The 26,577-nt window shown below is 39.2% G+C and overlaps 1 protein-coding gene across 1 annotated transcript in view; it reads left to right on the top strand.

Annotated features, from left to right (window-relative positions):
* Positions 1-1,433: 1,433 nt before the first annotated feature.
* The window catches only part of TARS1 (threonyl-tRNA synthetase 1), a 29,009-nt gene continuing 3,865 nt past the window's right edge, over positions 1,434-26,577 (top strand). The window contains exons 1-17 of the mRNA XM_010588086.3: positions 1,434-1,763; positions 5,905-5,985; positions 9,247-9,437; positions 12,567-12,690; positions 13,800-13,921; positions 14,495-14,612; positions 17,106-17,170; positions 17,255-17,333; positions 18,146-18,292; positions 19,378-19,476; positions 20,642-20,808; positions 21,804-21,966; positions 22,054-22,191; positions 23,009-23,086; positions 23,266-23,366; positions 23,461-23,565; positions 24,971-25,043. Of these exons, the coding sequence (XP_010586388.1) occupies positions 1,707-1,763; positions 5,905-5,985; positions 9,247-9,437; positions 12,567-12,690; positions 13,800-13,921; positions 14,495-14,612; positions 17,106-17,170; positions 17,255-17,333; positions 18,146-18,292; positions 19,378-19,476; positions 20,642-20,808; positions 21,804-21,966; positions 22,054-22,191; positions 23,009-23,086; positions 23,266-23,366; positions 23,461-23,565; positions 24,971-25,043 (1,908 nt within the window). The 5' untranslated portion in view covers positions 1,434-1,706. The remainder of the gene's footprint in view (positions 1,764-5,904; positions 5,986-9,246; positions 9,438-12,566; positions 12,691-13,799; positions 13,922-14,494; positions 14,613-17,105; positions 17,171-17,254; positions 17,334-18,145; positions 18,293-19,377; positions 19,477-20,641; positions 20,809-21,803; positions 21,967-22,053; positions 22,192-23,008; positions 23,087-23,265; positions 23,367-23,460; positions 23,566-24,970; positions 25,044-26,577) is intronic.

A 26,577-nucleotide genomic window follows, 5' to 3' on the forward strand; every position in this document is an offset into this window, starting at 1 on the left:
TGGGATCTTAAACACTACCAAGCAGCCATCTAAGATGCATCAATTGGTCTCAACCCACCTGGATTAAAGGAGAATGAAGAACACCAAGGACACAAGGTAATTACGAGCCCAAGAGACAGAAAGGGCCACATGAACCACAGACTACATCATCCTGAGACCAGAAGAACTAGATGGTGCCTGGCTATAAGCAATGACTGCCCTGACAGGGAACACAAGAGAGAACCCCTGAGGGAGCAGGAGAGCAGTGGGATGCAGACCCCAAATTCTCATAAAAAGACCAGACTTAATGGTCTGGCTCCCAGACCTTCTATTGGCTCAGGACAGGAGCCATTCCTGAAGCCAACTCTTCAGACATGGATTGGACTGGACAATGGGTTGGGTAGGGATGCTGGTGAGGAGTGAGCTTCTTGGATCAGGTGGACACTTGAGACTATGTTGGCATCTTCTGCCTGGAGGGAAGATGAGAGGGTAGAGGGGGTCAGAAGCTGGTGAGATGGACACGAAAACAGAGAGTGGAAGGAGAGAGCGGGCTGTCTCATTAGGGAGAGTAACTGGGAGTATGTAGCAGGGTGTATATAAGTTTTTATGTGAGAGACTGATTTGATTTATAAGCTTTCACTTAAAGCACAACAAAAATTATTTTTAAAAAAATGTCTCAAACTAGGAGACAGTAAATTTTTTTTAGGTGGTAAATTTTTACCATTAAAAAAAAAGTGTCTCACACTAGGAAACAGTAATTAAAAAATAAGTGTCTCAATCTGGGAGAATAAACTCCACAAAACTTACTAGTTGATTACATAAATTGAAAAAGTGCTCATTGTGCTCCTGATTTCAATTAGTATTTAAACTGGCTTGCAAAGTAAACGAAGACGAATCATTCTCATCCAAACAGACGTATGCGTGCGAATACGCGGAGTCGGCGCGGTTATTTCTTAAAGCAAAAGACTTCATGTATTTTCGTGGGAAATGCTCCGCGATGCATTATAAAGTGGCAGTGACATCTATTAAGGAACGTCCGAGGAAGATGCTAGTTCACCAACTACAAAGGCGCGGGTCTTGGAAAGCCTGGATTACCATGACGAAGGCTCGGTTCACCGCTATACGCTGAGGGTCCTGACCTGTCCCCAGAAGAGGCAATTACGCCAGGTCAGGCAGCCTCGAAGCTGCAGGAAACCCTGAACTCAAATCCACGGACCCGTCTCCATGCCAGGAACGTTATCCAGGTAGCAGAACCGCTGAAGACTTCTGGGAAGTTTTACCCAGAGTCCTTCGCTACGGTGGCCGGAAAAGCCCTTGACTAGTAAGCAAACAGTCGGCGGGGATGGGGGAGGGGATAGCGCACGCGCATTGAGGACTTTCCCCGCTCGGGAAGGGTACAGTCCCGCGAAGGCAAGAAGTAGGGCCTCAGTTTCTCACCAAGTGCACCCTCATTTCCTAGAAGGTGGGGGGTCTGCCCCAAACGAGCTTTTTCATTGGCTTAGGGTAGAGAGGGCCCGTTTTCCCTCGTTGTCAATTGGCTGTCCGTCCTGCTAGCCGGCTAGGAGGCGGGGCTTGGACCCCTTCAGGTTGCATCAGCTGGTCCAATCCAGGGCCACGTGGCGCAAGCGCAGTGTTCCCGGGCGCCGAGGTCCACCTCTGACCGGCCTCCGCCCTCATCTCTTTGAGACCTTCGCGTTTGGGTTCCGTCTTTCCTTCGTGGCTCGCCAATGTCTGAGGAGAAAGCTAGCGATCCTACCGGGAAGATGGGAGGCGAAGAGAAGCCGGTGAGCGGGCCGAGGGGGCTCAGAGGCCGGGCCGGGGCGCTCCTTCGGGCCGACGCTGGTCCCCGGTGCTCGCGGGGCGACGACGGGGAGAAGGGAGCGGCCCCCGCCGTGTGGGACCGGGAGGTCGAGGGGACAGCGGAGCTCGTGGGCAAGTCAGATCCGCTCTTGGAGAAGCAGTCGGCCATTCATAGAGCGGGGCGCGTCCTTGGAGCTCGTCTCCGGGACTGTCCTCTTGTGCAGATGATGAAACTGATCCCTTGAGTGTGTGACTTGCTCAGATCCACACATCTGATTAGAAACCGAGACAGAACCTAGCGCTCGGGGTCCATGAACTAGTGCCTTTTGACTGAGTCCAAGCTGGGAGAGCCTCCTTTGATGCTGAATGAGGAAGGAGGAGTTACTGCTGGGTTTAAGGAAGGGGAAACCGGGCTCCTGAGAGCTGATAGAACTTGCCCAAGCTTGGGTGGCTGTAACTGAGTGGTGGAGACCGGGGGCGACTCCAGCTGGTGATTCCACAGTGGTTCCACTCTTCCCCCTGCCCCGTCCTGGCGGCATGCCTTGTCGTATTCACACCAGCTGAGCTTTTCACCTTTCAGCTTCCTCTTTGGTGTCATCCTCTGCATAGAAACATCTCCCAGGTCACTTTCACACCACCAGATTTTTTTTTTTTTTTCATTTACGATCAAGAAATGTTGATTATTCATTCTGCCCAACACTGTGCTAGGCACTGCAGGTAGGAAAACAAATATGGCCTAGTCTCTCATCTTGAGGGCCTCACAATCTGGTGTTTGAGAGACAAAGACAGCCCTATACAGAAGGAGCTCCTAACTGGGCTTGGGAGGAGTCCCTTGAACTGAGTTTGGACAAATGAGTGTGAGTTCACTAGGTAAAACAGGCAGGGCAGGGCTTCCCAGGTAAAGGTAGGGAGGGCAGTGATAAAGGCACACCCAGGTGACCTTAGGCAACTAAGGATATTTAAAACTGTATCTTACCCATGAAAGATTTTAAGCAGAAACTGGTATTTGTGGATCGTATTTGTAAAGATCACTTTGGCATAGGGTTGGAAGGTGCATTAGAAAGAGGTGAGGCCACATGGGGGAGGCTGTTGCAATAATTCACATCAGAAGTGATAAAGTCTGAGAACTAAAAGCAGCCTCAGTTCTTAAGTCTGTGACAGGACACATCACATAAAAGCCACAATTTCCTCATCAATAAAATGAGGGTGCCGCTAATTCAGAGGATTGCATGAGGAAAACGTATATGCATATGCATTTTAAGCTATATAAATTAAAGGTGACGTACGGTGGCTACCTGTAGACTTTTTTCCATCACTTAAAGAGGTATATTTGTTTTGTAACTTGTTTGTGCTTTCATCTGATAATAGTCAACAACTTCCATGTCCATAAATATTCTGCTGTGTGAGTCTAAGTTGTGTGTCCTTTCAGTTTGAAATTTTAAATTGCTTGAATATAAATATAAAATAAAAAAAAAAAAAACCAAACCCAGTGCCGTTGAGTCAATTCCGAATCATAGCGACCCTATAGGACAGAGTAGAACTGCCCCCCTTAGAGTTTCCAAGGAGCACCTGGCGGATTCGAACTGCCAACCCTTTGGTTAGCAGCCGTAGCACTTAACCACTATGCCACCAGGGTTTCCGGATATAAATATATAACATATAAACTCATGCATTTTTGTTCTGTTTGGAAATAGAAAATAGTTGTCCACCACCTTCCCAGTTGTAGTAAATAGAGAATGAGCCTCAGGGTTCCAGAGAAACTGGTTTTAATGTCCTGGTTTACTGCTTAATAGCTGTATACATAAGGGCAAAGTAAATACCTTTGAGCCAGTGTTCTCATTTCTAAAATGGGAACGTTTTACAATACCGAAAACTCTTAGGTTAATTTTCTCTGTCTTCTCCACTACTCCTGTTCATTTGACAAATATCCATATGGCCAAAATAAAAAATGATGCTGTATCAGAATAATTAACTTACTTTATTCTCTTTCCATTTTAAATTTGCACATACAAGCCTACAGTTAATTTTTATCCCTCTTCTCACCCAACTTACTTGACTAATCAGGTCAATTCTGTTGCATAGTGAAGGCTTGTAGGGACTCTGTGTGTAGGTCTTTACTTGATTATTCATTATTCACCTGTTGAATAAAATTGAAACTTAAAAGTTTATTAAATCCAGGATACTGGAGTGGAGAAAGTTTTAGCCCAGCATGAATTTAGGAGTCATATTTTTTAATATATTTTTTAAATTATACAAATAATAAGTTGTTTTATAATATTCAAATGAATGGATAAATAAAATGTGGGACATCTGTACAGTGGAATATTATTTAGCAATAAAAAGAAATGGAGTGCTGATGCATGTTACAACATGGAGAAAAAAAAGACTGAAAAGACACATATACAAAACTAAATAACACCCCCCTCCATGTCCCCAGTAAACCAAAGCCAAGCCAGTTGCCATCAAGTCATTTCCAAGTCATGCGACCCCATGTGTGTCAGAGTAGAACTGTGCTCTATAAGGTTTTCAATGGCTGGTTTTTCAGAAGTGTAGATTGCCCACCTCAGGATGGGCTTGAACTCCAACTTTTCATTCAAAAGTTCGAGCAGTTGAGCACGTTAACCATTTGTACCACTCAAAAAAAAAAAAAAACCTGTTGCCATCACACCACTCGGAGTCCCCCAAAACCCCCTTCATTGCTGAGGATCACATCCCTGCTTAGAGTGTACTGATCACTGTCAGCACTTGGGTGCACATTCTTCCTGCCACTTACGGGTTGTGTGAACCTAGAAAAATCATCTGACTTTTTCCAGTTTAATCCTATTCGTAAATTGGAGTAATAGTAAGAATCACTTCACAGGGTTGCTACGAGAGTCAGGTGTGATTGTTGGTGGAGGTGCTTTTTTAAATTGTAAAATATTTCTGAAGTGTAATTTGCTTTAGGATTTTTTTTTTTTTTTTTTGAATAGTCACAGTGAAGTAAGTAATACATTTCTGAAAAGGTAATTCTTCATAGTATTCCATAGTGTAGACCAGGGTTTATCATTCTCAACACATTTGACATTGTGGGCTGGACAACAATTTTTTGTTGTGGGGGACTGTCTTGTACATTGTAGGATGTTTAGCAGCATCCCTGGCCTCGCCAGTTGTGACAATCAGAAATGTCTCTAGACATTGCCAAATGTCGCTTTGGGGTACAGAATCGCTCCTGGTGGAAAACCGCTGATGTAGATCAACTCTGCTATTACTTTCTGTAGGACTTATTGCTTTAACACTTTCTGTGACATCACTTGCTTCTTACTGAGGCCCAAGTTCCTTATGGTAACTTTCAGTGATTTAGTGCTATCTGAGCCTAGTCACTATGATCTTGCATTACTTTCTTAAAACAAGCTGTCTGCTTCAGTCACCCTGCTTTAGTCATTCTCTCCCTTTTTTTAAGACATTTCTAGCAAATTAATGTACACCTAGAACACATTTCTTGCCATTTTCAAAATCCAGCTATTGAAACCTTATCCATCCTTTAAAGCCCACCCCTCTGTAACACTTACTTCCATCCCTGCTTAGCTGACTTCTGACCCTAGTGCTGCTGCTGTGTTCTTTTCTCCCCCAGGAGTTTCTCATACACCTGTGCCTTAGTTTCCCTGGAGAGGTTAAGTTTCTACATGGTAGGAATTGGGTCTTATGTTTGTTGCTGCCACAGGGTTTAACAAAATATTAAGAGCATGTAAGCTTTTGGTAGTACTTGTGAAATGGATGGATATACATTGTATTAAGTATTGTTTCTGAAAGTACTGTTACTGAATAAATTGCATGCATCGTTGTGGCTACATATTTAATATATGGTTCAACCAAACCTGAACCAAGAATCATGGGAACAGGCAAAATAAATGAATTTGAGAAACTGAAATTGTCAAATAACTACCTTCAGCACTTTTAGGCCTTGACTTTGATGTAAGTTGTTAATGTATCTTTGGTAATCCTGAAATTTTTCTAGCCTTTCAAAATCAGAGTTTTACTTTTTTTTTTTTTTTGGTACAGATGCTAAAATAACATACTCAAAACTTTGGGAGCAGAATGCTGGGAGTTAGATTAAAATATAAAACTTCTGTTTTTTTTTTTATTTAGGTAGGTGCTGGTGAGGAGAAGCGAAAAGAAGGAGGCAAGAAGAAGAATAAAGAAGGATCTGGGGATGGAGGTCGAGCAGAGGTAAATGTTTTAAGACTCTCTTATCAAAGAGTGACCAGTGGTAGGGAACTATCTCTCATTTATCCTACGTGTAAGGATTCTAATGGTTTACATGGGGCTGTAAGATGGTACTAGATAGACAAATCAGGGTAAAGAATTGGGAAACAATTGCCAGAGAGGGGAATTAAAATTTATAGTTACTCGTTATTGAGAAAGGAAAATAACTGACCTGATTCTGAGGTTGTAAAATCAGAGAACAAAGGTTGGACTAGTAATTACTCAGTTGCTAGGCTGAATGCTAGCTTTCTGATCAGCTCATTCAATGAGATATTAAGGGGTAGAGACTTGGTGTTTATTCTAAATAAAAGAGAACCCAAAGAAAGTTCCATTTCTTGATCCCTTCCACACTGTTTGCATCTGTACCTTCCACTAAGGTTAGGTTTTGAACCAGGACATTTCCACTCTAGGCCTCTCAAATCTAAAGAAAATCCTTTCTCTTGGTTCCCCAGGCTCACGGTAAATGGAACGGGCATTTCTGAAACCAGCCCAGAATCAACCTGGTTCCTTGGTGTTTTGTCTTAGGAGACAATTAAACTTGTCCTTCCTGCTTTCTTTTTGAAGTTGAACTGCTGAGTACTATGCTTCACTTTTTTGTTTTAGTCATTGTAGCCGTTTTATTGGAGACTCTTTAGAAAACTTAGACCAGCATACAGAAGCACAAAGGGACAGGCTTCTTAGAAGTACATATTATATAGTGCAATAAACTGACTTTAAGGAGCCATTTTTATAAATTCTCACTGCTCTTGGCTCAGTTTCAACTCATAGCAACCCTGTAGGGTTTCCAGGGCTGTAAATCTTTGTGGAAGCGGACTGCCACATCTTTTCTCCTATGGAGCCACTGACGGTTTTGAACCACTGGCCTTTTGGTTAGCAGTTGATTGCTTTACCCACTGTGCCACCAGGGCTCCTTTTATAAATGTTAGATTTGCTAAATTTGTATCATTGCCATTTACTTAGGGGCATGTGTATAGATGATTAAGTGTAGTGTTGCTTAGAGCCCTGCCTAACCATTTCTCTTAACGTTTGCCCAATCTCCTGTCCATTATTCCCACTACAGTTGTGGGGGAAATTGTTGACTGTGAATTTTTAAAGTGTGTAAGTGGAAAAATGTAGTGTTCTCTGATTTATTTTTGTACTTTCAATTTAGTAGTAAATGCTATTCTGTCACAGTTTGAGAATTAGCCTGGAAACAGGAAACAAAGGGTATAATTACAGAACTCTTTGGAATAGAGAATTTTAAGTGGTACATGGTGTTAAACATGTTTTAAATGATCTGTCAAGAAGAAAGATTGCACAGCGAGATGTCCAAGACCTTTCCTCCTCCTCTTCCTCTCCCATCATTTGTATACTTGTCTTGTTTACCCTCCACAGGCAGCGTGCAGGCTTTTATTCATCTCTGCATTCCCAGAGCCCAGCACAGGGTATCTGCTCAATGAATGTTGATAAATTAAGTTTGACACCAAGTTCTGATTGGGCAGTGCCAAGTGAATATGGAGATAAACTTCATTAAGCTACAGAACAGTCAGTCATGTAGTTGGATAGGAGTGTACTCATGCTTCAGAGAAGCAGGGCCAGGTAGGAAACCATTTAGACTGAATGGTTCAGACTATGTTTGTAGAATGACAGGGCCTGAGCTTTCAATTAATTCAGTGGTTCTTCACCATCAAGGGCTATGGACCCCTGTTGTAATGTGACGAAAAGCTCCCAGGAGAAACTACATAACTAAAGAAACGGAAGGACTGCTGAGGGAGCAAAGTATGAAGAGATTAGGGTTCTTCCATTTGAAAAGATGAAGGCTCAGAAAAGATAGGATTGAAATGAGAAGGAAATTTTGTATAAGGAAAAAATGATGAAGGGACTGTTTCACAAGATAAACTTATTGTTCTAAGAGGTAGTTAAGATAGACTGAATATATAAATATCTTTTAAAAAATGGTGTGACTCTTTTTCTAACTATAATATTGAGGGCAATGTTGTTAACCTCTGAAGTTGACATCGCAGACAATCATGATCACCCAAAACCATGGTATCCAAGCTGAGTGGACAATGAACCCCTAATGATTTTCATTTTCTGTTATCTCAAGCCAGGTTACCAAGGATTAAATACTAGCTTGTGCTCCTTTCAGACCGTGCGTGCTATGTCAATGTATATTATAAGCAGAATTTTTGGTAGCATAATCAGAATCTAGTAAGTTGTAAAGCATATATTTGAGTTAGTATTGTAGCTGATTGATTTAAATCCATAGGAAGGTAGAAACTTGTGGCAAAATTAAACCATCTTTTCTTCATTTTCATTTTTAACTATTACCCATGTTATTGTAAATGGCATAGATGTTGTTGGTTTGACCATTTTGTGACCACAGATTGACTACCTACTTTGTGAAATGTTTTAGAGACTGGAGTCTCTGACAATAGAGAAGTTAAATCTTTGATTGTTGTCTCCTTTTTTCTTTCTTTGTCAAACTTCTGGGAGCCTGAGTGGGCATTTTATATAAAATATTTTGGTTAATTTTATCCACTGTAGACTGTAGTGTTGTGCTATGGTTTCTTATACTTGCTAATTGAATACTCCAAGAAAGAAGGTGATCATGACTTCTTTGAATTCAGTAAATACTTTCCTCGAATGGGAACCATCAAGGCCAAAAAATTTACAGTTGGTAGTTCAGAGTTGCAAGTAGACGTATAGGCTGATCAGCTGCACAGGCCATTTCCTGAACAAGATTGAAGCAAAATGGGAAAACCAGTTAGTTGTTTTTATTTCCACTTTGTCTTAGTTATCTGGTGCTGCTATAGCAAATATACCTCAAATGGGTGGCTTTAAAAAAAAAAAAAAAATTCCAGCTGAGGAGGCTGAAAGTCAAAATTCAGGATGCGGCTCTAGAGGGAGGTCCTTCTTTCTTTGTTTCAGCTTCTAGTAGCCAGCAATCCATGGGGTTCCTGGGTTTGTAGATAATCTGCTGTGTGTGTGTCTTCATATGGTGCCTTCCCCCATGTGGTTATTTATGTTTTTAAAAAATTTTTTAAAGATTATAATAAAAGGACATATAATTTCTTCATTTAACCTTCCTTCCGGACCAGATTAAAGTGATACCTCGTGATTTCAGCAGTCCATATATCATGATGAATCAGTTACCTAGGGATTTGATATTGTCTGTTTATTACATTTTTCCTTTAAAAAGGAAATATTTACCAATTATTTATTTCCTCATTTTTTGTCTTGCAGTTAAATCCTTGGCCTGAGTATATTAACACACGTCTAGAGATGTATAATAAACTAAAAGCGGAACACGATTCCCTTCTGGCAGAAAAAGCAGAAAAAGATAGCAAACCACTTAAAGTCACTCTACCTGATGGTAAACAAGTTGATGCGGAGTCTTGGAAAACTACACCATATCATATTGCTTGTGGAATTAGGTATAAACTACTCTGATCTTGAACGTCTGTAGTTTGTAATTAAACTTTATTGTTATCCTGCTAAATTTTATCTACGTATTTTTTTTTTTTTTTTATGTTGCTGTTTAAAGTTTTAATGTATTTAATATTTGGGATTTTTAAAAATCAAAATAATGGGGAGCTTTATACTCAAGATTCAGAGTTAATTTCTGAGTCTACATTAGCCTTATAAGGGATTTTATGTTATTAGTACTTCTACTTTGAGCATTCTGTTGTTGCTGTCTAGTCAGTTCGGACTCAGAGTGACACTCTAGGACAGTGTAAGACTGCCCCATAGGTCTTCCAGGGAGCGGCTTGTGGATTTGAACTGCTGATTTTTTGGTTAGTAGCCGAGACCAAATATTTTGACTTAAATGTCTTGGTATTGATGATAAAATAAAGGTAGATCATCTCACATGGGAAAGTTAAGAAACTAATATATGACACCAGAAAGAATGCACTATTTTTATAAATCCAAACAAGGACCATACCTAATCTTTAAACTTCTGGGTTGAGAAGAAGCTATTTCAGGTAGCTGAGGATTAGATGCATACTGTTGTTAGGTGCCATCGAGTTCAGTTCTGACTCATAGCGACCTAGTGTACAACAGAACAAAACACTGCCCAGTCCTGCACCATCCTTACAATTCTTGTTATGTTTGAGTCCATTGTTGTAGCCACTGTTGTCAGTCCATCTTGTCCAGGGTCTTCCTCTTTTTCAGTGACCCCCTACCTTACCAAGCGTGATGTCCTTCTCTAGGGACTGATCTCCCCTGATAACTGGTCCAAAGTATATGAGGTGAAGTTTCTCCATCCTTGCTTCCAAGAAGCATTCTGGCCGTACTTCTTCCAAGGCAGACTTGTTCATTCTTCTGGTAGTCCATGGTATATTCAATATTCTTTGCCAACACCATAATTCAAGGGCATCAGTTCTTCTTTGGTCTTCCTTATTCATTATCCAGCTTTCCCATAAATATGAGATGATTAAAAATATCATGGCTTGGGTCAGGCGCACCTTAGTCCTCAAAGTGACATCTTTGCTTTTTAACACTTAAAGAGATCTTTTGCCCAATGCAATGCATCGTTTGATTTCTTGAATGCTGTTTCCATGGGCATTTATTTTGAATCCAAGTAAAATGAGATCCTTGGCATCTTCCATCTTTTCTCCGTTTATCATGATGTTGATTATTAGTCCAGTTGTGATGCTTTTTTGTTTTATGTTAAAGTGTAATCCATACTGAAGGCTATAGTCTTTGATCTTCATCAGTAAGTGGTTCAAGTGTTCTCTTTCGGCAAGCAAGGTTGTGTCATCTGCATATCACAGGTTGTCAATGAATCTTCCACCAATCCTGATGCTGCATTTTTTATTTAGTCCAGCTTCTTGGATTATTTGCTCAGCATACGGATTGAATAACTATGATGAAAAGATACAACCGTCTTGCATACCATTCCTGATTTGAAACCGCCCAGTATCCCCTTGTTCTGTTTGAACAACTGCCTCTTTGTCTATGTACAGGTTCTGCATGAATGCAATTAAGTGTTCTGGAATTCCGTTCTTCACAATGTTATCCATAATGTGTTATGATCCACACAGTCAAGTGCTGTTGCATAATCAATAAAACATAGGTGAACATCTTGTTGGTATGATCTGCTTTCAGCCAGAATCCATCAGCAGTGATACCCCTTGTTCGACATCCTCTTCTGAATTCGGCCGAAATTTCTGGCAGTTCCTATGTATTGCTGCAACCATTTTTTAATGGTCTTTAACAGAATTTTACTTGCGAGTGATATTAATGATGTTGTTCGATAATTTCCTCATTTGGTTGGATCACCTTTCTTTGGAATGAGCACAAATGTGGATTTCTTCCAGTCAGTTGGCCAGGTAGCTGTCTTCCAGATTTCTTGGCGTGGATGAGTGAGTACTTCCAGTGTTGCATCCATTTGTTGAAATATCTCAAGTTGGTATTCTGTCAGTTCCTGGAGCCTTGTTTTTCACCAATGCCTTCAGTACAGTTTGGACTTCTTCCTTTACAGTGCCATTGGTTCTTGACATACGCTTCCTCCTGAAATGTTTGAATGGCAACCAATTCTTTTTGGTACAGTCAGTCTGTGTATTTCTTCCATCTTTTGATGCTTCCTGCATCATTCACTATTTTGCCCATAGAATCCTTCATTATTGCAACTCATGCTTGAATTTTTTCTTCAGTTTTACTCTGTCCTAAAGTGTCACTATGGATTGGAATCAACTCGACAGCAACAGGTTTATAACCTATAATGTGAATCAAATAAAGGTGATATACATTTATATAAATTTTATTTGACTAGATATGAAAAAGAATGAATATGTTTCTCTTTAAGGGGAAAAGGGAAGAAAATGACCCCTGAGTGTGTCTGGGTAACAGTTTTATCCATATTGTAAAAAGTTTTATTGAATAGTTCTTTATTTTAGCTATGTATTTGCTGTAAATAATACTAAGCATTTGAAGAATTTATTTCGAGGTTAGCTTTGCCTCAGAGAAAAGTTCTGTTATAGATTAAAGCAGGGAGGAGCAGCAGAGGTGTTAGCAGCCCCTGTTTTTCCCTTTGGAGCCTAAATAGCTTGTCTTTGTAGAAAATGTATTTGGAAAAATTAAAAATCAAACCGCTATTCCTTGTCATCGAGTTGATTCCAACTCATAGCAATCCTCACTGGACAGAGTACAACTGCCCCATAGGGTTTCCAAGGAGCAGCTATTGGATTTGAACTGCCATCCTTTTTGTTAGCAGCCAGGCTCTTCACCAGTGTGCCACCAGGGTTCCAGTCAAACCTCTAGAAGTTGTTATTGCTTGTTTATCATAGTTGCCATGTTTGCTTAAATAAGAGATGTTAAATGTCAAATGTTAGTGTTCTGAATTTTTAGGATCTTCCAGATACAATCTTTGGTAAATTTTGGGGGTTTGTTGCTTTTTCCAGTTCGGTAAGCTGGGTATACATCTGTATGTAATATGTAAGTGTTAATATATATGTAGTGTTGATTTATTTTCCTGTTCTTGGCCTCAAATTATATATTGTGCCACAGAAGATTGTTTTTTAGATTCTCATGTTTTTATATATATGTGTATATTTTTAAAGTCAAGGCCTGGCTGACAACACTGTTATTGCTAAAGTGAATAAAGTTGTTTGGGACCTAGACCGTCCTCTGGAAGAAGATTGTACCTTGGAGCTTCTCAAGTTTGAGGATGAGGAAGCTCAAGCAGTAAGTATTTCATTCATTGTCTGTAGAGTGTCAGGATGAATATTCACATTTGTAGTCTTTTCCAGCCCATTCCTACAACCAATGCTTTATTGATGTCTCATTGTCATATCTGAAATTTTAACTTCAAAATTCATTTTTGTCCTTCATTTAGGGAACATAATAAAAGTAAGTGCATTACAAAGTTAAGAGGTGAAGTTGAATAAATTTATTTTAACTACTTGATATTTCAGTGGGGAAATGTTAATGAAAATTTTATTAAAAATTGCTTTCTACACTGTATCAGTCAACATTTCAGCAAGATGCATACATTAATATAAATACTTAAAGTATTTCCCATTGGATAATTGATTTCCATATTTTTTCCCATCTTACAATGCAAATTTGCTGAAAGTGCACTATAAAAATCAACCTGCATTTGATAGCAAGGTTTTCTCCATGATGGTAAAGTATTTTGTTTCTGCAATGATTGTTTACTTATATATTGGATCAGTGATTTTCAGATTTACTTTGAAGTCAATAAGTTTTTTAATACCATATTTGTGCTCTAATAATAAATCTGAAAAGCACTGCTGTAAGTATATTCTGAATCATCTTAATGACTATATCAATCCAAGTACTGCCATTTGATTTCAGTGCCCATATGTTTCTCCTTGTGTTTTATAATTGTGTTGTGGGGCCAAGTTGTATCTCTTTAATTGGCTTTGACTGATATTATAAAAACAGATGTAGTTCTTAAGTGATGTTCCATGACCAAGAAAAGGCCAGATGACAGCATATCTGACGTGGGTCAGTAAGATGGCCGTATTGTGAGTGGTGATTATTCAGGGAACAGAAATCCATCCCGTTTAATCATTGATGCTAACTTGAATTTAATTAGTTTGGAAACAAACCGCATGATTTCTGAGGCACAAGTACAATTTAAACATTAGGATCTTTTTAAATTGTTTTGACTTTGGGTAGACTCACACCCAGTTAAAAAGTTTGTAAATTTAGATTTCCATGTATAGCATTTATTTATGATAATTTTTATCTGTCTCTTCCAAATGACCATATTCATTTATAATTTTATGCCCAGGTGTAAACCATCTCATTTTTCTTCGAATTTTCAGGTATATTGGCACTCAAGTGCTCACATAATGGGTGAAGCCATGGAAAGAGTCTATGGTGGATGTTTGTGTTATGGTCCGCCCATAGAAAATGGATTCTATTATGACATGTACCTTGAAGAAGGGTAAGTTAAGTAACTGTATAAAGAAAAATAAAGTCTAAGTTATTGTAAGTCTACTACAATTAATATGTTACTTTTTAAAGCATTCTCAGTAAAGGAAAAAGAATGTAAAGTTGATTGCTTCACTGTCACCAAGTATTCCCACTATCAAAACTTGAAGCATTGCAATTTACTTATGAGGTAGTAAAGGCTTTATTCCACATCAGCCTGAGTGGGGAGGGAAAAGCAGAGGGGAACTTTGTAGAGAACTCTGTTCTGGTTCAATGGAGGGGTCCTGAGGTATGTTGGGAAATAAAAGGAAGCTGGTCCTCCCCTTTCCTTTAAACCTGGCTATGGTTATAGAGTTGTGAGTGTGGGGTCATTAATGGAAAAGGTTCCCATGATGGCCAAGGTAGAAGCCACTGAAAATATAAAATAGAAAAATATTTTATAAAAATTTTAGTGTAGACCTCTAACATATGAGGCAAAAGTCAAATTTTTTATAATAGAACCCTTAAAGTGTTCTAAGGAAACATTCCTCCAATCTGCAGTGTGATTAGAACAGAATCAAAGAGGTTGTACTTTCTTCCCCTTCAGAGGTGTGTCCAGCAATGATTTTTCTTCTTTGGAGTCTTTGTGTAAGAAAATCATTAAGGAAAAACAAGCTTTTGAAAGATTGGAAGTTAAGAAAGAAACTTTACTGGAAATGTTTAAGGTAATTGAACCATAACAGATGGCCTCCACTTTTGTATTGTTCATTATGTTACCAGTGGCGTCACTAGGGTTGGTACTGTGTGTTAACGCATGGTGTCAAGCCCCCATTGACCTCTTCCTGTATCAGACCGTACAGTATCCTTAGTACTGTTTGTTATCAATTTTAATCATAGAATAATATGTGATAACTATACAGTTGGCTCTCTGTACCTGTGGGTTTCTCATCTGCGGATTCAGCCAACCACGGATCGAAAATATTCAGGAAAAAAGAAAGTTCCAAAAAGTAAAACTTGAACTTCCCGCATGCTGAGCGCTACGCCGAATCCACACGAGTGAAGTGATGCGTAGGCATCGCTTGCTGTAGCCTCCTGCCATTTCACAGATCTTCAGTCTCTCTCCAGGATTGGTTGTTTGAACATTGTTTGTCTCACCTCTCGTTTGTTTTTTTTATGTGTACCCTTTGTTTCTGAAAAATGGCTCCTAAAAAGTAATTAAGTAGTCAGAGCAGTCCCTCAAAGGCTAAGTGTGAGGAGGTTAAGGAGAATGAGAGGAAGGAGTTTAAGGCTAGTAAGGGATGGCTGGTTAGCTATGTAAAGCTCTACAGCACAAGAACTTAAAGATTGTGGGAGAATCAGCATTGCCAAGGCAGCATCAGCGTTCCCAGAACAGCTCAAGAAACTCAGAGCACATCTGCAGTTGTGATGAAACCACTATTTACATAGCATTTTCTTTGTATTAGATATTACAAATAAAACAGGTGATTTAAAGTATACGGGAGGATGTGTATAGTTTATATGCAAATACTGAACTATTTTGTATAAGGGACTCGAGCATCCTTGTGGGTCCTGAAACCAATCCCCCGTGGATACTGAGGCACAACGGTAGCTTTAAATTGCTTAAACGTAATATTTCTTAGATTATATGGATGCTAACAACAAAATTGTTTTTTAAAATCTTTCTACATTGAATTACAACATTGTTGATAACTGACCGGAAGTCTTTTTTGATTTTTCTCCTTCTTTTCCTTTAATGACTACTTCATTCTCAAAAAAGTTATTGGTATAGGTTCACAAATATTAATTACCACAATATTGTAGTGAAAAAACAAAAACAAAAACTGTTGCAGTCAAGTTGATTCCAACTCAGAGTGAGTCTACAGGACCGAGTAGGACTGCCCCGGAGGATTTGTGAGGAGCAGCCCAACTCAGAGTGAGTCTACAGGACGGAATAGGACTGCCCTGTAGGGTTTGTGAGGAGCAGCCCAACTCAGAGTGAGTCTACAGGACGGAGTAGGACTGCCCCGGAGAGTTTGTGAGGAGCAGCCCAACTCAGAGTGAGTCTACAGGATGGAGTAGGACTGCCCCGGAGGGTTTGTGAGGAGCAGCCCAACTCAGAGTGAGTCTACAGGATGGAGTAGGACTGCCCCGGAGGGTTTGTGAGGAGCAGCCCAACTCAGAGTGAGTCTACAGGATGGAGTAGGACTGCCCCGGAGGGTTTGTGAGGAGCAGCCCAACTCAGAGTGAGTCTACAGGATGGAGTAGGACTGCCCTGGAGGGTTTGTGAGGAGCAGCCCAACTCAGAGTGAGTCTACAGGATGGAGTAGGACTGCCCCGGAGGGTTTGTGAGGAGCAGCCCAACTCAGAGTGAGTCTACAGGATGGAGTAGGACTGCCCCGGAGGGTTTGTGAGGAGCAGCCCAACTCAGAGTGAGTCTACAGGATGGAGTAGGACTGCCCCGGAGGGTTTGTGAGGAGCAGCCCAACTCAGAGTGAGTCTACAGGATGGAGTAGGACTGCCCCGGAGGGTTTCTGAGGAGCAGCTGCTGGGTTAGAACCGCTCGACTTGTGGTGTGGCAGCCCAGCTTTTCACCGCTGTGCCACCAGGGCTCCACTGCAGCTAAGACGCCAGAAAATTGGACAAACTCGGTGATTGTAAAACCACCGGCAGCAACTACAACAACAGCATGTGCTTGTAGCGGGTGTAGATGAAACCACACAATTCGGAACATCCTAGTAACTGGGTAATAAGGACGGCTCTGACTGGAGCCCACTAGAAGGTTCAAAACGTAAATTAGCGCAGAGCTTTAGCCTTGTAGGCTTATCGATACATGGAAGCTGAGCTTACGAAAAATGTTTTTGTTGTTATAACTAACTGCAGGGGTATTTTTATAAAAAACAATAAATTTCTGCTGAAACACTGCACAAAAATTTTACAGACAATCATTTTGGTGTCACTCCCCCTGGCGGTGTTAACCTGGTGTGGTCCCCACCTCCCTAGTTAGGCACTGCGTGTTACTTAAAGTTGTACTGCAGGGGTTCAGCGTACTAAGTTGAAGCCTACTTTGTTCATTAGAAAAATTTAACTGTGTTTTTAGTACATGAAATATTTATATTCATAAAATGCTTTGATAAGATGTGCTGGATGAATTATATTTTAGTTACATTACTTAGAAGTGAAAATTAATAGTGTTTTAAAAAACAATTTTTTGTTTTCAGTACAACAAATTCAAATGCCGGATATTGAACGAAAAAGTGAATACTCCAACTACCACAGTCTATAGGTGAGAATATCAGATGTCATTAAAGGCAACTGTTGCATAGGCTGTGTTAAGTCTTTGTTAAAATTCCTTTCATTTTATCTTTAGGTGTGGCCCTTTGATAGATCTCTGCCGGGGTCCTCATGTCAGACATACTGGCAAAATTAAGACTTTAAAAATACACAAAGTAAGCAATCTACTTAGACGCTCTATGTAAATGTGTTTGTCTAGCATAGATATGTGTTTAAACTTTTATTGATTTCTCTTTTCTACCATTTTTCTTAGTAGTTTCCTTTTGCATTTGTCAAAGATGGATTTTTTCTCATACTATCTTCCAACTGTGGGCATTATATGGTGTCAGTGTTTTATAACCCAAATTATCTCAAGGAGTAACGGGCTCAACGGTCCTCACCTAAGCACATGGTGATGAAGGTTGTGGGGTTCATGGAATCAGACAGGCAGGGGCCACTGAAGCTTGACTTCGAGAGTCACTCCGCATGTCTAAGTCAATCATTCCCCAAGGTGTTGTTCTAGCAAAATTAATCCTGCCAGTTGTATACTAGTTCATAATTGTCTTATGGGTGATTATTACAATGCGCTTTAAATCATGAGAGTAATTGAATCATTTCAAGTTGCTTTATGTTGGTTCATTTTCCATTTTTTGTTTAGTCATTTTGTGAGTGATAACCTTGCAGTCAGAGTAATTAACGTTCGTGGAATTGTATTTTGATGAGGGTGTTAAGGGGAGGGCGTTTGTGAGGAGAGAAAGCAACTAGCTTTGTGCTCTGGAATGAGCAGGAATGAGCATGCCTACTCTAGTTAGGCTCCAGAGCAATTGTGAGACATTTACTAAGCATACTTTTTATGTCATTTTTTTTCTTTGTCATAAGGATTAATATGAATTTGACTCGTAGGTGATTATGAGAAATAACACCCAATTCTTAAGTATGAGATATTTACAAATTTAAATGTTGTTTCATGGTTAATCTTTGTTTTCAGAACTCCTCCACATATTGGGAAGGCAAAGCAGATATGGAAACTCTCCAGAGAATTTATGGCATTTCGTTCCCAGATCCTAAAATGTTGAAAGAGTGGGAGAAGTTCCAAGAGGAGGCTAAAAACCGAGATCATAGGAAAATTGGGAAGGTATGTTGATTTGAGTTTTCATCATTTCTTTTTAAGTCTGAAATTTAGTTAAGTACTAGTAGTTTTCTGGTATAATGGAATAGAGATGCCTTTTGAAGCGATCATAGCTTTCAAGTAACTATGGTACTGTGTCCTGTGTGAGTGTACTTACTCATTGTACACATTTTCTTTCTAGAGAGTGCTTCAAATGTATTTTAACTACTCCTTTTACTGGGAGCAAATGCTGATGACCTACCAATTTCTGTAAAAGAAGCATAGCAGCATTTTTTGGAGCTGGGAGATACTTGGGAAATCATTTAGTTCTACTGACTCATTTTAAAGATGAGGAAACTGAGTCCCAGAAAGATTAATCCACTTGTTGTCCACAGTGACACAGTGAGTCACTGATGGATTTTGTGGTGTCGTTTATCCTTGTAGTCCCTTCGTGTCTCCTATATTGGAAGTTATTTTTGGTAAGAACATTCCTTCCTGCAGGTAGTGTTCTCTGTGTGCTAGGGGTCCTCGGCGGTTAGATTATGGCACTTCGGCAGGAGGCAGTATCCACTACCATGCCCCCTTGATTGCCTCAAATAAATTCCAGCAATAACAAAGCAATTGTACGGCCTCTCCCTGAGGTTTTTGGGCATTTGATGAGGGATTGGTAGGAAGCTGTTGTACGTTTTCCTCTCCATGTCCCAAAGTCAGCCAACTTGATCTCCTTCTATTTCAGCATCAATGTATTTTTTCCAGTCTCCTTCCTACACTTCCTACTGGAAAAAAAAAAAAAAAAAAACCTAGATCATGGAGATTTGAGGAGTTAAAAACTATGAGAGCTTCTGCTGTGAATAGTGGAAGAGAACTGAGAGACTCCTGCCTCACTTCACTGTTGGGTAAACTTGACTAGATCCAGGAAGGTAACATGCAGGAAGCATGTTTTTGCTAAGTTGCAAACCAAATGCATTTATGTACCATTAAATTATATCAGAAATACTGACCTGTTTTCTTTGATTCAGGAGTGTTGTGACCATATTCTGAGCTCAAGAACACTGACATTTATGTTGATGTCATGTATGTATATAAACACTTTTTGTTTTCATTTTACCCAGGATCAAGAACTGTATTTCTTCCATGAACTCAGCCCTGGAAGTTGCTTTTTCCTGCCAAAGGGAGCCTATATTTATAACACACTTATTGAATTTATCAGGGTAAACCATATTCATTATTTTCTTCTGTAGATTTAGGCTATAAGGTGATTTTATTAAATAAGATCTGCTAAAAGGAAGAATAACCTTGTATTTGAAAAAGAAACATACAAAAGAGTAAAAATGCGAGTCTGCTGTCTCATAAAATGTATAAAAAATGACTTCTTCCTAGTACATGATTTTGTCCATATACAAGGATATATACTCAAGAGAGAACAGCTGGTAAGCTTGGAGTGGGACCTTTACACAGGTGCTCTGTGGCCTCTTTGACCATTTATTTGTATTTTCCTAGAAAAAGCAAGTTAGTCTTTACATTTTTTTTTTTTTAAATTATGGAGCCCTTTAAGCATAACTTTGGTATAAAGAGTAGTAAAATCAATATCTGTACTGACAATCTAGATGGAACAAATATTTACATTGTGCTATATTTGCTTCTGGGTTTTTGTTAAAGAAGTAAAACCTGACATGCACAGTGGACAGCCCCCTTTGGGACCCTCTTCTGATCCATTCCCTCCTTGCCTAGAAGAAAGTATTAGTGTGCAGTTGGTATGGATCCTTGTGTCCATGTTGTTTTACGTGTCCCTCTAAATATGGACCATTAAACTATGTTTTTGTGTGCTTCATATTTACACACGTGGAGTCTGATCGTGTATTAGTTTGTGTTTTGTTTAGTTTTTTAGTTAATACAAATTCAGTTCGTCCATTTTCACTGCTGCATATTATTTTGTAACTACCAATATATGCCCATTGCTTTATTGATGGACATTGATTTAACTTCCAATTTTCATATATTACTAATGCTGAAATTAGTGTCCTTTTTAAAGCCTCCTTATGTACGTATGCAAGAATTCCCTCTTTGGCATATACCTACAAGGGGAATTTCTGAGTCCTAGTATATGTGTCGAAACCCTTGTGGGACCAAAAGGTTGGTGGTTTGAATCCACCAGGAGCTCTTTAGAAACCCTTTGGGGCAGGCCTATTCTATCCTGTAGGGTTGCTATGAGTTGGACTCAACTCGACAACGATGGTTTTTTTTTTTGTTGTTTTGTTTTAGTGTATGTGTATCTTGAACTTGATAGTATAAATCTGCTTTTCAAATCTTTACTCCTACCAGAAAGTATGAGAATTTTTTTTCCTATACATGTGTTCTACCTGTTTGTTTTCTAAGAGTGAATATAGGAAACGAGGATTCCAGGAGGTGGTCACCCCAAACATCTATAACAGCCGACTCTGGATGACCTCGGGCCACTGGCAGCACTACAGTGAGAACATGTTCTCCTTTGAAGTGGAGAAGGAGCTCTTTGCTCTAAAACCCATGAACTGCCCAGGACACTGGTATGCAGCAGCTATGAGTTTCTATGAAAATTTTTTCTGTTCTACAGTTAGCTCTGGATTGCACTCCTTCCTTTGAAAGAGTTTTTGTTAAAAACAAATTATGTAATAGAGGAGTATTTAAATGCAACGTTATTGTGGTTTTATAACATCTTGTATGCCCAGTTGGGCCCCCAGAACTATAAACATTCAAAATGGTGCCAAAGCTATAGCCGCGAATGAGGCAAAATGTAAAACAGACTGAATCTGGGCCTTAGCAAATTCTCTAGTTTTTTTTTTTTTTTAAGAGGCACGTTCATCATAACCTACTGTTAATGAATTGACATATTTGGTAAGTTTTTGCCTTCAGGCTGCTCCCTTTCCATCCTTCTTGAAAGTTGGGTGGAAACCAAGTTGGGGAAGCACTAGGGAGGTCTTTGGATGCAGGTAGCCGAGGCCCAGCCCCATGGGCAGTGTCCACAGCTCCAAGTAAGGATTCAAGGGCAGAGGAGGTGAGAGAGATCAGGAATATCCAAGAGGAGCCTTGATTGTAGGCTAATTCTTAATTTTCCCAAATTCTTCAAAGTCTCTGAAGTACTTTCAGACTAACAAGGAATTGAAGCACTTACGGGAGTGACAGGAAAGCACATCTAACTTGGGTTGGCAGTGTTATAAATGATTTGTATGTAGCTAAGGTTTTTTTTTTTTAAAGTATGAGCTTTAAAGGCAGTCCTTAAGTTAATGTAAATATTGAGCACAAGGACTCGACTTCAGGCTTTTGGGAATATTTTTTTTATTCTATCTTAGCTACAATTGGTTGTATCATAATTTATTTGCTGTTTTATTCATACACGTGCATAAATTGCCAGAATTTGAGAAATGTTGCTTGTATGGACAACTAGAATCATTGGCTTTTTGACATACTTTTTTCAAAAAATTTATATAAAAGTATTAAATGTAATATTAGAGAAGCAATTTTAGTCTTGTGAAATTCTCAGTGGATTTTCTTCTTTCTTCAGCCTTATGTTTGATCATCGGCCAAGATCCTGGAGAGAGTTGCCTCTGCGGTTAGCTGATTTTGGGGTACTTCATAGGAATGAGCTGTCAGGAGCACTCACAGGACTCACCCGAGTACGAAGATTCCAGCAGGATGACGCTCACATATTCTGTGCCATGGAGCAGGTACGAAACCCTGTGCAATGAGATGCTTTGAAAGCAGTGCCAAGACAGTCCAGGAAAATAACAACTGTGTCCTCTTTTTATTTAAAGATTGAGGATGAAATAAAAGGCTGTTTGGATTTTCTACGTACTGTGTATGATGTATTTGGATTTTCTTTTAAACTGAACCTTTCTACTCGCCCAGAAAAATTCCTTGGAGATATTGAAGTATGGAATCAGGCTGAGAAAGTAAGTGGTGTTTTTCAGCTTGTTTGAATATTGCTAGACTGAAATGGACTTGTTCCAAATTATAAGAAAGCCAAGCCTTTTTACATGGATAAAAGCAGAAGAAAATTAGAAATGGTTCCTAGGTTGGAGTAAGCTAATTTAAGGTTCACCTGGCCCAAGCCATGGTGTTTTCAGTTGCCTCCTATGCATGTGAAAGCTGGATGATGAGTAAAGAAGACCAAAGAATTGATGCCTTTGAATTGTGGTGTTGGAAGAAAATATCAAATATATCATGGACTCCCAAAATAACAAACAAATCTGTCTTAGAAGAAGTGTAACCAGAACACTCCTTAGAAGCAAGGATGGTGAGACTACGTCTCACATACTTACATGTTGTCAGGAGGGATCAGTCCCTGGAGAAGGACATCATGTTTGGTAAAGTAAAGGGTCAGCGAAAAAGAGGAAGACCCTCAACGAGATGGACTGACACAGTGGCTGCAATAATGTGGTCAAGCGTAGCAACAATTGTGAGGATGACGCAGAACTGGCCAGTGTTTCATTCTGTTGTACATAGGGCGGCTATGAGTCAGAACTGACTTGATGACACCTAACAACATTTTTTTTTCTGTGATAATGTATTTTGAAATGGTTGAAAGTTTTTCAGTTATTAAACCATAAGCTTTAAAAGAGGTTTGTGTGAGAGTATATGTAAGTGGGCAAAATTATAAAGCTGCGAGTAGTGACCCATCCAAGTTATGGTATTGTTAATCCCACATTAGCCTGGAAGAAGGGATATTGCAGATGAACAAAAATAAACATCATTTTGCTTTATCCTTAGCAACTGGAAAATAGTCTGAATGAGTTTGGTGAAAAGTGGCAGTTAAACCCTGGAGATGGAGCTTTCTATGGTCCAAAGGTCAGTACCAAAGTATATTAGAGTAGTCCTTTGGGCTAATGTGTGATTTTTATTTTTCGGTGAAGAAGAGATTACTTTAAAGTCAGTTTTTAAGAAAAGGAAAATCAGCCCTAATCTTACTGTTGAGTTCAGCTTTAGTGTAGACAACGTTTTATAACAACCTGATCTTTGTTTCTTAGATCGACATAGAGATTAAAGATGCAATTGGCCGGTACCACCAGTGTGCAACGATCCAGCTGGATTTTCAGTTGCCCATCAGATTTAATCTTACTTTTGTAAGGTGAGCTTCTGAGTCTGCTCTGAATGTTTTTCTCCAGGCACATAAGGGAAAAATACCTAATAAAGCAAAGCAAATTCTTTGTTTTTCTTTATAGCCATGATGGTGATGATAAGAAAAGGCCAGTGATTGTTCATCGAGCCATCTTGGGGTCAGTGGAGAGAATGATTGCTATTCTTACTGAAAACTATGGAGGCAAATGGTAATCCCGGTCATTGTTTTGTTTTTGTCTGGACAATGTAAATAGGGTAGAAAAAATGTCTGTTTTCCAGTTTAGTTGTGAGATGGAGAGGGACAGTGACTCTAATTGGTCACTTCAAATTAATGACAAGTGTTCACTAAAAAGTAAGGAATCCAAATCTAAACTCAAATTTTTTAGCTTTGAGAATATTTTTTAATACAATAATGTTTACTTCATAACTTGATTTGTGTGGTTATGTAGTATTTTCTGAGTAGGAAGAAACATATTTGTTATTTTGATTGCTTTTGACATCCATTTAGCTTTGTTTGGGGATTTATACAGCTTTGCTGTTTCTGTCCGGGTGAACAAGGGTAGGCTTTTTGCTTCCCTTGTTCATCCTACTGATCATACGGGGCAAGTATTTTGACATCCTTTAGAAGCCAACTATTCTTTTTAATTGAGAATGCAGACTCCAAATTGTTTGATCAACTTTTTGTGACTTGTTTCCATTAGATTATGTTTTTGCTGGCAAGAAATGAGCACTTGACTTGCATTTTATCTTATACATTACAGTCATTTATTTCAGTTTTTATTTGTAATTTGGTTATCTCAGACATTTGGGGGAGTTTTTCATACTTATCAATGAAATAAGATAACCTCAATCAGTTATATTTCACAAAATCAAATCAAGTCAAATCTGCCTGGCTCCTAGGGATTAGGGGAATCCTTGGGTAATTGCTATGCCGAACCTGTGATAGGTGAAAAAAAACCTCAATTAGGGTAGAATTTAGAACCTACTCTAGCCATTTCCTTGATATAACAAAATAATGGAAAATGGAGGAGCAATGGGGAGAAACGTTGGCCTGATGTCTGCATCATTGGGATGGTTTGACGCAGTGCACCTGAAATTCTCCATCAGGAGAATGGCAGATGGGGTCATCCTCAATAAGTAGTCAAAACACACTTGTTTTTAAATACCGTCACCAGTTTTTATCAGTTACAACGTACCAAATCCTGAAAATTGGATCTTGAATAAACTAAAGGTACCTCCTGTGTCCCCCACAAAGTATAAAATAAAAACCAAAAAAAAGTATAAAATCGTGCTTGAATAATCACTCAGTGTTGTTATGTAATACTTTTTTAACACCTCCTGCATCCGGGGCGTGGCGATTCAATATGTGTGAGGCCTTTGCAGTCTGCTTAGCAAGACAAATCGCAGTTACAGATTTTTGTTATTTAGGGTTAGTTTTCTACTCCTGAGTTTTCCCCCTTAGTCTTCTTTGGATGTTGAAAATAAAGCCAAGTTTTTTAAAGTAGCCCTTTCGTATTTCTCAAAAAGAGACTAAAGAATAGACTAAGAAATGTGCCATGCCTATTTAGGGAATATGCCCAAATCCACATTAAATACTTTTATTTTTTTCTAAAGGCCTTTCTGGCTGTCTCCTCGCCAGGTAATGGTGGTTCCGGTGGGACCCACATGCGATGAATATGCTCAAAAGGTAATCCTTAAATATGACTTTTCTTCAAATTTATTGTCTGTTGTTCAGCTTTTCAAATAATATAAGCCATATAGTTTTGGCAAGGCAGGCCTCACGTGATGAGAAATGTTGCTATTTTCATTGTACATTCTGATCAGGACTTCCAGAAAATCCTACTCTTCTCTCTAGTGGTCTGGGTGGCATTGTGGTGGGAGGTCTGCTTAGCAGGAACTTTGTAACATCTGCAGAAACCCTGGTGGTGGAGTGGTTAAGAGCTACGGCTGCTAACCAAGAGGTCAGCAGTTCGAATCCACTAGGAGCTCCTTAAAAACTCCATGGGGCAGTTCTCCTTTGTCCTGTAGGGTCACTATGAGTCAGAATCCACTCGATGGCAATGGGTTTTTTTATGGGTATCTACCAAAAGAAGATAATCAGTGTTCGTGACTTTTGAGTTAGAGCCCCAGGGTGCTATCCCTATAGCAGTGATGAGGAAGGAACTCCAGCCTCAGGCTCTTGGCCCCTTGTTTGGGTTAATGGCCATTTGTAAGGAAACTGGGTTTTTAATTATTTACTTATTTATTTTTAGTACACTTTATTTTGTAGAACAGTGTAAGGTCTACAGAGAAATTGTGCAAAAAATGCACAGAGTTCGATATTTCGCACTCTCACTCCTGCCGTTTCCCCGGTTATTAACATGCTGCGATAGTGTGGTACATTTGTTAGACTTGATGAGTCAATATTGATACATTATTATTAACTAAAAGAGCCCTTTATTATTAACTAAAATCCATTGTTTAAAACATTAGGGATCACTATTTGTGCTATGGCCCTATGGGTTTTGAAAAATGCTTCATGTCATGTGTCCACTGTTACAGTATCACACAGAATAGTTTCATTGCCCCAAAACGCCCTGAGCTCCACCTGTTTATTCCTCTTTCCCTTTTCTCTGAACCCCTGGCAGCCACTGATCTTTTACTGTCTCTATAGCCTTGCCTTTTCCAGAATGTCACATAGTTGGAATCGTGCAGTGCAGAGCCTTTTCAAACTTGGCTTCTTCCGTTTAGCAGTATGCATTTAAGGTTCCTCCTTGTCTTTTTATGGCTTGATAGCTTATTTCTTTTTATCACTGGACAATATTTCATTGTGTGGATGCACCACAGTTTGTTTATCCAGTCACCTATCGAAGGACATCTTGATTGCTTCCAGTTTTGGGCAATTATAGATAAAACTTCTATAAACGTTCATGTGTAGGTTTTTGTTTGGACATACGAAGCTGTATTTAAACCAGGTGTGTTTTTTTTTTTTAATATAAGATGCAAATTCCCAAAACTGATTGTTTATGAGCAGAAATATATTTTGTTATTATTCACTCATCATTAACTTGTTGTAATCTAAATTACTTTTAAACTTAAGTTTTTATTATTCCATTTTAAAGCTAAAAGATTAATGCCCATGAGAACCTAATGAAAGGGAAACATTCTCATATTTAGAAGTTAATATTTATTCAATCGAGGAAGGTTTCTTTGAAACATTAATCATACGTTTTTCATTTCTG

This window comes from Loxodonta africana, chromosome 2, assembly GCF_030014295.1.
Source record: "Loxodonta africana isolate mLoxAfr1 chromosome 2, mLoxAfr1.hap2, whole genome shotgun sequence".
NCBI lineage: Eukaryota > Metazoa > Chordata > Mammalia > Proboscidea > Elephantidae > Loxodonta > Loxodonta africana.